We start from the raw sequence: 11890 nt of genomic DNA on the forward strand, positions 1-11890 counted from the left end.
AAACGAACAACCATTCACGCACCCAATCACACCTAAGGACAATTTAGTATGTCCAATTCGCTTTCCATGCATGTTTTTGGACTGTGGGAGAAAGCCGGAATGCCAGGAGAGAAGGCACGCGGTCTCGGGCGAGGACGTGCAAATTCCGCCCAGGAAGGCTGGAGCCAGATGGATTCGTACTCTGGTCCCTTTAAACTGTGAGGCGGATGTGCTATCCATATTAAAATATTAATAAATAATATTAAATAATGTAAAAATAAAATTAATATTTGGTCGAGAACGTAGAGTGACACATCCTTCCCTTCCCCCCACACAATCTGCTTGCTCTGTCAAGGAGACAATTTTGAAATGTGTCAGTACCGCCCAATTTGTTAGCTTTTTATCATTTATAATGATAGATTATTTCCGGCCCATGCAGTCACACTTTTGAACTCAAAACACAATCTAGTCGTGGAAATAGGTGCTGATCGATCGATTGATTGATTGATTGATTGATTGATTGATTGATTGATTGATTGATTGATTGATTGATTGATCAATCATCCATTCGTTGAAAATATACTCATTACGTGGTTTAGAACGAAAGAAAGAAAGAAAGAAAAAGAAAGAAAGAAAGAAAGAAAGAAAAGGAAAAAAAAATATCAAAGGATACTAAAGTTCAGGAGGTTTACGTATCCATATACATATTCCTACCCTAACCTTGATTTTCTGCTTAACCTATATAATGTATAAATACATTTAAATATAAGCGTACACCTGATTTGTACATTTTCAAATATCCATCCCTTTTCGTCGAAGGCATGCTGGTGCCTATCCCAGTTGGCTTTGGGCACTCGAGACGGGAGACAACCTGAACTGGTTGCCAGCCAAATTGCAGGGCACAAGAAGACGACAACCATTCAACTACCCAATCACATATGGAGCCAATTTCGTATGTAAGATACAGATGGCATGCATATTTTTGCAGTGTGGGAAGAAGCCGGGGTGGCCGGAGTGAACCCACGCGGGCTCGGGGAGAACATGCAAACGCTACACAGGAAGGCCGAGCAAGGTGGATTTGAACTCAGGTCCCTTTAACTGTGTGGCGAACGTGCTATTCACCAATACCACCGAGCCGCCCTATATCTTAGTTTAAATCTCTTTTTGAGCACAGCAAGTGATTCACATCTTTTTACTTCTATTTTATATTTATTCCATTAATTAACACATTCAACAGTGACACGCTTAGTTTGTTCTTATAATCGATTTTTCTAAAATCACTTGTGCGCCTAAAGTTATAACCCGCTCTGATTTTGAACAGCTTTTGAATGCTGCAAAAAAGTTGCTTTTTGTGTGCTTTACACATTATTTGCCGTTTCGGATTCGACTTATTGTTGAATTTAAGCGTTTTTGATGCATTCAAATCACATGTAATAAATGGTGAATTGGTTTGTCCTGCAGATTTAGATTGTTTAATAATTTGTACAGCTCTTCTCAGGAGCTTACAGACCGACTGATATTGTTTTATACGAATTACCCCACATCTGCACATTTTAAGTCTGCGGCACGGCGTGAATATTTTATCCACTTATAGTTCAACTAACTTTTATCAACTATTTGTTTTCTATTTTATTAAATGACAAATCTTAGAAATCCTGATTGTGAATGTAAACTTCTGGTGTCTAGGTATCCGGGAGCCGTTTTAAAACGCTAATGGGGCATACACATACTATTTGCTGTGTAAATCATCCACCATTAAAAAGTCAAAATCTGAGCTGAGCTTCAGAAGTTTACATCAACTTGTGTGTGTGTGTGTGTGTGTGTGTGTGGGGGGGGGGGGGGGGGTTACACGTTTAGAGTGATTGACAGTGATTGCCTTGTCTGAGGTTCATTTCCAATTACAAGTCAAGAAGTTAAAACATATGAACCCCTAACCCGTCATTAAAAACAAACGGCCGCCCATCATAACAGTAAACGAGAACAGGTCAATTACCGCATTGTCACGCATAATTATCTTTGTCAGAGTAAAATTCAAATCATGTTGTTGTCAGAATTTCTCTGTCGCCCATTTTATTTTGCATCTGAATTATTGTGAAGCTCACTGTATAATCTGCCGCAATGTTTGCCGTAAAATACGGTCTTTAGCCAAGTACTCCAGTTAATTCATGCGTACATGAGACCCTGTATTATTTCGCTCAGTGAACGTTATTCACAAAGCTATGTAAAACGACAGCGATTAAATAATAATAATAATAATAATAATAATTTGTTGTATTTATATATATTGACGGTGTTGATATTACCTCATGCGGATCTGAACATACCGCAGCGTGTATAAAAAAAAGTTACACCGTGTTCTTTAAATTTATAAACATTGTGTTTGAAATCTTCCGATCCATAAATGTGTTATGTTGTTGTTGTTGTTTTGGTTTTTTTTGGTTAGGTTTTTTTTTTTTTGGGGGGGGGGGCACTAAGTACATTTCGTTGAGTACATTTTACTCTGAAAAAGACTATATTTGGTCCCACGTCAAACTAAGTAAAATTTTAAATTAAAATGTACGTTTTGAATGAATAGTCAGAATAAATGTAAGTTTATGGCCTCTTACTGATTTTATACTGTCATCGAAATGTAGTGTCGTATGTTGCAGCTTTTGATGGGAAGCAACGGCACAAAACGGATGTACGATTCTGACAAATAATAAAAATAATACTAATGATGATTTACAAAAACAAAAAAAAAAAACATCAGTGACGTTTTCTCTTAATTGCATATCCACTGCATAGAGGCTGTAGACGATACTGAGGTGATAAAGAATATGAATTTAAGTAGTTCCATATAAGTTTGGGGAGGGGCGCATATATATATATATATATATATATATATATATATATATATATATATATATATATATATATATATATATATATATATATATATGTATGTATGTGTGTGTGTGTGCGTGCGTGCGTGCGTGCGTGTGTGTGTGTGTGTGTGTGTGTGTGTGTGTGTGTGTGAGTGAAATTACGGGTAAGGGTGGGCATTTAATAAACAGTAGCTACATCTTCACAATGTACACATTTTGTATTTTGTAACAAAATAGAATTATTAACCCGTATGCTTTGGTCTTAATAAATTCCACCGACTGTCACCGACCCTCATTTCCAATACGTTGAAGAGGCGTATTATTTAATTCATTGATTGTTGACTCGTGCGTTAATAATGACAAACCATTAGCCAGAGTCGGATAGTCTGAGAGTGTTTGACAAGCCGAAAATAACCGTAAATTAACGACGTGACCTGGCCATTTCCACTCAGCATTTTCTCTGTCGCTCCCCCTGACTTTTAGCCCTAAAGCATAACAATAACACTCATTAAAGCCAATAACTTTCGTGTCACTTGTTCAAAAGGCCCATTTGAGGAGGCGTCGAAAGAGCGCGTTTTCTCCCCGGTGTCTTTTAAACACTATAATGTTTTACCCTATTGGCAATCTTTATGGATATAAAATTGTTCAGAAAAATAGAAATGGTCCTTTCGTGTTTTCCACTTAGTGACGATGCGCACATTATTGAGATGGCATCGGTTGTGTCCAAAGCCATTTCATAGAAAGCTACATTTGCTCCAATTACAGTATCTAGACTATGGGAAATCCTCATTTGGAGGGCAACGGTCACACTTTTACCTTACCACTTCACCAATATGAGCATCAAAGCATGAATAGACCAATCTTTGGTCGAATAAGCGGAGGCAGTCAGTTGATGAATTACCAAAATGACCCGTCCTCCGTGCCTGCTCCTTCTAATTTTGCAAGTGCAACGATAGAAATGAAATATTCATCTATTACATTCCGCGCGGGAATTTGCACACATAAAGGCCGACTTACTGTCCGGTTGGTTTGTGTCACTTCCACTGGTGAGTCCAGGGGACTCCAGCATACTTCTACCAGCTTCCGCGCCGTTTTCGTCTGCCTGGGTGCCAACCATTTCGCCGGCTTCTTCCAAGTCCAACAGATGGCTTACAGAGAAGTTCTTTTTGGCTTGTAAATTGTCCAGAGTAGACGCGATGGGACTCTCGAGGCGGTTTGATATCGTGACTTGTCTGTCCATTACATGTGCATAACTAGAAGTCATGACGCAACAGGGAAAATTTGTATTTGGGTGATCCCGAGGCGAAAAAAACAAAACAAAACAAAAAAGATCCTTACTTTGTCGAGTGAGACTCACTTGTCAAAACAAAGTCTGGTGTTCTCTTTGGAGCGGGCAATTAATTTGTTCATACCCAAAACCCACAGATGGGTCAAGCAAACATCAGTAAAAGCTTTCTGCTTCTTTCCTTTCCGTAATCAAACCTCTTTGGTGAATCCATGCAGCGACAAATGACGACTACTTGGACAATTTCAATTTATCTGGCTGGCAGCCTGTGAGATACACTCAAAAGATGCCGAGAAGTTCGAGATGATCGTGGCTCTTTTCACTCGGGCTGAATTACATGTGAGCTCGAGAAGGGCCGCTTCCTGATGACGACCAGATGCTCCAAAAGCAGTTCAGAAATGTGACTAAATGACTGCCCCCCCCCCCCCCCCCCTCATGTGTGTGTGCGTACGTGTGTGCTTGTTTGTGAGAGAGAGAAAGAGAGAGGAGAGAGAGATTTTAACAGGAAGTTAAATCACTCTCTCCAAGATTTACCCCAATAACTTAAGTGACAATTTACTAATTCTAATTCATCACACCTCTTATGATGAAAAGCCTTGCTTATATGGTTATTTGTTCGACACTTTAAGGCCACTGTTTGTTCACCTATTGCACAATTACCATATTACAATGCATTCGCTGCATCACGTGTGTTAGTTGTGTTGAGGATCAGTCTACCTTTTTTCACATACACCAGATTACAAAGGACTTTGAAAACCTTGCTGCTACTCTTAAAGGAGTATGGGGAGGGGGTGCCAAGTGAGGAGAACAGAAAACAAGCATTTTTGTAAGACTTTACCTCATCGGGATTTTAGGGAATCATCATGATGATGATGGGTTTAGAAATAAACAGTACCCCCCCCCCCCCCATCCCCCACTCCCACCCCCTATCAGGATCACGACCATCAAGCACGTCAAGCTCCCTGAACGCTTGCCCTCACTACTGAAAAAAATCATTGAGCGAACCCGAGTTGGTTTTGCCATTAAAGTTAGATAAGCCCAGTACTTTTTTTATCTCTGAAAAATGTTGAGTCCCAGGACTCACAATACTACAAAACTATGGGTCCCGACAGAAATTTTTGGAGTCCTAACAATTGTGCAAATAAGTCCAAGGTTCAAACTGCATTTACAAAACATTATCAAAAATCAGTATCAGATAATAATAAATGTCACAGAAAATTTAATGAAAATAGAATAAATTTACAGCGTCCGTCATCATTTTATTCATATCACAACCACTAATTCTATTTTGGTAGAAAAGTTTGCTTTTTTACTATGAGTGTTCGTTTGTTTAATTTGTTACTGATAGGGGGGAAAATGCTATGTTTACTTTGCTTTGGGCCTAAAGATACTTTTTAGAAGGCATTTTTAGAAATGGGGGAGGGGGGGGTCCCAAAATCTTCATCAGGAGAGGCCGTAGACTATACTGAGATGATAAAGTGTGCAATTTTCTGTGAAATAAATGTGAATGGTTTAAAAAAATTTGGCCCACAACTTGATGATAGGGAAAAATGTTTTTCCTCCTGAAGATAGACCATTTGAGAACTTTCACCATCCAGATCAGGGATGTAAAACTCATTTAAGATTGCGGCCTCAATGAGGAAAATCGTTTCCAATAAAATCATAGTATACTTGATATAACTTTAAATAAACAAATTCAAATGTTTTTTTTTCAAATACTGTCTAAAACAACTACAACATCACTATAAATGATAAAATATGAACATTTGTATTAATCATAAAATATCTTCAAGCTTTTTTTTAATTATGTCAGCTCATTTTTATACTTCACAAAACCATCTCACGGTCCAGATTAAACCCATTTGCAGCCCAGAACAGTTTGACAGCCCTGATCCAACTACAACAAGCTCAATGCGGTGTTGTCAAAATGATTAACCTATTACGTTGTTGAAACTCATCGCAAATTGCCCCGACAGCTTGCACAACAAATGAATATGGTTGTCTTGACGCAAGTAATAACGTTGGCTAACTAAGCATGGATTTAAGACAGCCTTGTGATACATAGATAGGTAGGACTTCCCTCGTAACATTCTGATATCCATCTCGGAGTTACAATTTATGTCAATTTAACATGATATTTTTAACACGTTGCTGTTGTTAAACTAACTGACATATTGTAGTGAGTGTTTTGGTCTCCTGCCGATCCCCTCTTACTCTCACGGAATATACGTGAATAAATTACCATATTAATTAGTCATGTGCACATTGTTCATGTGAAGTGAATACAGCCGCAATGAATTACTATACTAAGTAGTATGCAGCATGTGCGCTCTGAAGTGAATTTGTTTTTATTGAAGTTTTTATCCAAGCACTACAGATCAGTACTTAGTGAGTATCGTGGTGACATGTCTGGTGACATATCTGGTTATAAAGGAAGTCAAACAACACTTCAAAATAAAACATGAGAATATAAGTAACGTACAAAATGAAAAGGATTGGGGCGATTTTGTTTTTCCCGGAAGCATGGTCGTGACAACGATCAAATTGTCATCTGTTTGATCATTACCTCGCAAATTGGCTCACCACTAAAACCAGATGTTTTTTTTTCCTGATTGACATTTTTTTCCGCAAGATCAAAACAAAATGTGTCGCGAACGCAGGCAAAGTGGAGCACTGTAAGCAGCATGAGTATGACGTCTCCACTCTGCTGGAGATGCCCCCAGAGGTAGCACAACAACGGACCATGTAGATCACTTCATCGTGTATAATTTACAGCATGGCCCAGCATTTTATTTCAAACAATAATGTTTCATTAAAAAACGGTCTTTCTAGCTTACCAGTGTCCTGAGCCTCTGGCTCGTACATGTATGGTCCAACACAAATCATGACAACAGCCACCTTTTCCTTCACCTTTTCAAAACACCAAGATCTCTCAGCTATAGTTAAAATATTTGCTTTCTGAGGCCATATCTGACTGGTTTTGCAGAATTTCCATTCGGCTTCACCATTGCTTTCCTGTAAATAACACCAAATTTGGCATCCGGTAGGCTCTCACTTCCAGAATATTAGGATATTCTCAAATATATGACACATGAATTATTGTTTTCATGCTTTGTATTTGTATCATGTTTAATTACTTTACACATATGGCATTTTCTGAAATCAACTCACATAAACATTATGGTTTAACAATATTTGCTATACCTAAAACTGATAGGAATGCATAGGTGAAAATATTGACTTCAAGAAGGCACTCAAGAACCGGCAGGCACAAATAAAAGTTTAATCAGATAAAACAAAAACTTGGCAGACTAGACAGAGATTACAAAGCGCAAGTCCATCCAGTAGTAGCCTACCCGTTGGAACCGATGAATGACATCAGTAATTGCACAGCATAATTAGAAATCACAATTGATCACAGATTTTTCAAAAAAATGTCAATAATGTTCCATCATGATCAAGCTGATCTGATTGGTGTAAAGTTCAGTTTTAGGTATTTGTTGTGATCCTTTTTAAAAATTCTGACCATACAGTTTTTCTTCCCTTTAAACCTTCCCCAAACCTTCTGCTCAACATCCTCCACCATGAACTTAATCGAAACACATTATTTCCATAATCCCAATCGTCAATTTAGGAGAAAAGTAATAAAATGCTCTTATGTACTAAAGTTGGAGAGAAGGCAGTTGGTGTGCAGGCACACTGATGACTTGTATGGCATGAAAAATGATATTTATTGTTGTTTCTGGAGTGCAGCGTCAACAGATCACTTTTACAATGCAGAAGATATGTAATGAAAGAAAATTCAATTGCTCTGGTTCCTTGGTGGGAACTGTTTGGACAAGGTCCTTTTTTTTTCTCAATACATGGTGAAATTGGTTTTAATCGAAGTTGAAAATCTTGCATTCGCCGAGTCCTGAGCATCATGACTAACCCCATCCAAAAACTCTGGGGTGAATTTAAACAGATATTGTTCTTAGAGTCATGAAAATCCAATTCCACAAATGGTTTTCTGAATGAGAAAAGCATGTTGAAATTTTGGTCACTATATATTTTTTTTTGATAATGTGAAGACTGTCCACAAACTGTCCCGTGTGAGCTCCGCATGTGAAAACCACAGCAACATGCCAGACACGCATCGTGTTGGTTTTGAACCATAAATTCAATAGATTGGCCTTGTAGGGAACTAAGGAGTGGAGATGATGGTAGAGCAGGGGGCTTCATGTTCTCAGATGGCAGGACTTGACTCAGGGTTCTGTGCCGCCATATAGACATCCTCTAGTTTCTTAGCCCTGATCTGGGAAAAGCACACTTGATGCCATCAAAGGGAAACAGATTGAATCCAGATGTGTGTCTCGCGGTCTTTCCATGTATTTAATGAAGGCACAGGGCTGCAGTAGACTTTTTCATCATTAGTTTTCCTCCCAGATTCCATTTCCCTGCCTACAAATCCATTTTGTTGCCAACCTATGAAGAAAAAAGGCCTCCCCATGTCTCAAACCTATAATGTTTCCCCCTGGGGCCCCTGTACTTTTTGCTTGATGTGAAAAATTGAGTGTTTTCTTGACTGCAATGGTCTTTTGGTTAACAAGATTAGATACAAATCTTTAGATGACAAGAAGTCATAAAAGCTACAATAGTTGTTGTTTAAGGAGAATTTAAACAGCAATATTTGTGACTTTTAACTTGAACGAGGAAAAAAATCGATCATTTTCTTTCAACACGCGACACATGTAGCCTTGTATAGCAAATGATTATAAATTGGTGTCAAATTTGTCTAAGCATTTTTATTCCTCAGTGATGAGACGTTTGTCTCTGTTTTGGAGCAGTTCATTCAGGAGCCGGTCACTAAAAAGGGCCGTTCAACAGTTTGTCTTTTTCGTCTTTTTTTTTTTTTTTTGCATATTCTTAAACATCAATGGTTTACTCATAAAATAAACACTGGCATTAGTCAGCCAATGCAATTCATGCCATGCTTTTTGTGTGATCATTTAAGTGGTGATAAATTAAAAGAAAAGAATATTTAAAATATCACAAGTTTTAAAAACATGAGCTGAATTAATGTAAAAGGAAGTACCTTAGGCATGTTGGGAATTGTGCGAAACCTTGTGTTGTTTTTTAAGGTGGAGGGGTTTGCGCGTCCCAATGATCCTAGGAGCTAAGTTGTCTGGGGTTTTAAGCCCCTGGTAGGGTCACCCATGGCAAACAGGTACGAGATGAGAGACCAGACTAAGGTCCTAATGGTTAACTAATGGTTCACAAAGCCTTTATGATGAGTAAAATCTTTGGACACAAGTTTCCCTTGCCCATGTGCAGGTCACCTGGGCCTCACTCTTGAGCCAGGCCTAGAAGTGGGGCTTGTTGGAAAGCACCTGGTGGCTGGGCCTGCCCCCTATGGGGCACGACTGGGCTCAGCCTGAAAGGAAACCATATTCCGCCTTCTCATAGGGACACCACCTGTGGGAGGGGCCATAGGAGTCGGGTGCAATGTGAGCTGGGCGGCTGTCAAAGGCGGGGACTTTGGCGCCCCGATACCCGGCTGCAGAAGCCAGTTCTTGGGGCATGGAATGTCACCTCTCTGGCAGGGAAAGAACCTGAGCTGGTGTGCGAGGCAGAAAAGCTCTGATTAGACATACAGTGATTCCCCTACTTCGCGGTTAATGGGGGCTGTCAACCCCCCACGAAGTCTGAAACTCGCGAAGTAGGGTATCAGTTCCTAAATACTACAGACTATGTACGCCCCAATTTAGCCTCAGTAACCATAAACAATCTTTTTTTTTTTGTATTTTTTGCCTATTTTATTTCCTTTCTCCTATTATTTAACATACATTATCCTTATTAACATTATTAACATTATTGTATATTCATTAAATAACTAATATTACTTAGTTTGTTGAGAATTTGTGCAGACTGGTTATCTGCACCAAGACTCCGGTGAAAGAGTACGCAAGTCATCACGTTGAACTTCACATTTATTTTGGCTCATGTATGGTGTATCATGTAGTATCTGTTGAATAATAAATCAACAACAATGTTAGTCAGTCAACTAAAATAAACACTTGCCGAACTTTAATCTATGAATTTACTGTATTTTTAGCCGACTTTAGCGGGTTAGCAACAACTAACAACTACTAACTACAAATTGCAACCTCTACACAAACAAACACATAAACAGAATAAACACTCATCGCTTACTAAACATAGGCAGTAGCGTGCGTTATCAACATAAATGATAATAAACTATAAATATGAGCTTACGTTTTCACTATATCACCATACCGAGCCGAATGACACACAGAGAACTTAAAACAAGAAACGGAAATGCAACGTGACCCGACAAATTAAAAGCATGCATTTCAAAATAAGATTAAAATAAACGTCACGAACTCGAACGCTTGAAGAATTCTTAACATAGTTATTAACTAATATTACTTCGTTATTTGATTAATACAGTACTGTATAATGTACTTTTTTGCTTTTTTTTCAATTTCTGTACATTTTTGCACATTTTTTAAATGTTTTTTTTATTTTGAAATATTTTTCATTTTTCCTGGAAAAAAACGTGAAGTACTGAGACCGTGATATCTGAGACCGCGAAGTAGGAGGCGTCACTGTAGTCGGAATTGCCTCCACACAGAGCTTGGGCTCTGATACCAATCCTCTTGAGAGGGGTTGGACTCTCTTCCACGCTGGAATTGCCCACGGTGAGAGGGGCAGAGCAGGTGTGGGCATCCTGATTGCCCCACGGCTCAGCACCTGTAAATTGGGGTTCACCCCGATGGACGGGAGGGTGGCCTCCCTCTGCCTACGAGTGGAGAGACCAGACCTGACTGTTGTTTGTGCCTAACCACCAAACAACAGTCCAGAGTACCAACCCTTTTTGGAGTCTTGGTTGAGTGTACTGGAGAGTGCTTCCTCCGGGAACCCCCTCGATCTACTGGGGGAATTACATGCTCATGTGGGCAATGGTAGTGTGACCTGTAGGAGCACGATTGGGAGGAATGCCCCCCCCCCCCCCCCCCACTTCAGATCTGAACCTAAGCAGTGCTTTGTTACTGGATTTCTGTGCTCATCACGGGTTAGGGGTTAGGGTTGTTTGTCCATAACAAACACTATTTTCAAACCTAAGAGTGTCTATACAGTATATGCACTTGGCACCAGGATACCCTTGGCCGCAGTTTGATGATTGACTTTGTGGTTGTATCATCAGATTTGTGGCTGCCTTTCTTGGACACTCAGGAAAAGAAAGGGGCAGACCTGTCAATTTATCATGATTGGGTGGTGTGTTGGCTCCGATAGTGGGGCAGGATGCCAGCAGAATCAAACAGATTGTAAGGGTCTGCTGGGAAAGTCTGGCAGAGTCCCCTGTCAGAAGGAGTTTTAACCCCCACCTCCTTCAGAATTCCTCCCATGATCCAGGGGAGGTGGGATCATTGAGTCCGAGTGGACCATGTTTCGCACCGCCATTGTCGAGGCGGTTGATCGGAGTTGTGGCCTTATGTTGGTCGATAACTGTCCTGGCGGCAATCCCTGAACCCACTGATGGACACCAGCGGTAAGGGATGCTGTCAAGCTGAAGAAGGAGTCCTATCGGGCCTTTTTGGGATGTGGGACTCCAGAGGCAGCTGACTGGTACCGGCTGGCCAAGCGGAGTGCGGCTTCAGCGGTCACCAAGGCAAAAACTAGGGTGAGGGAGGAATTCGGTGAGGCCATGGAAAGCGACTTTCGGATGGCTTTGAAGAAATTCTGGTCCACCATCCTGTCT

At 39.9% G+C, this 11890-nt stretch overlaps 1 protein-coding gene across 1 annotated transcript in view; it reads right to left on the minus strand.

The window, feature by feature from the left end:
* The window catches only part of prrx1b (paired related homeobox 1b), a 42889-nt gene extending 38384 nt beyond the window's left edge, over window positions 1-4505 (minus strand). The window contains exon 1 of the mRNA XM_088425738.1: window positions 3861-4505. Within this exon, the coding sequence (XP_088281864.1) occupies window positions 3861-4107 (247 nt within the window). The 5' untranslated portion in view covers window positions 4108-4505. The remainder of the gene's footprint in view (window positions 1-3860) is intronic.
* Between the last annotated feature and the right edge of the window lie 7385 nt (window positions 4506-11890).

Source organism: Hippichthys cyanospilos, chromosome 10 (genome assembly GCF_059441005.1).
Source record: "Hippichthys cyanospilos isolate Australia breed blue-spotted pipefish chromosome 10, RoL_Hcya_1.0, whole genome shotgun sequence".
Lineage (NCBI taxonomy): Eukaryota > Metazoa > Chordata > Actinopteri > Syngnathiformes > Syngnathidae > Hippichthys > Hippichthys cyanospilos.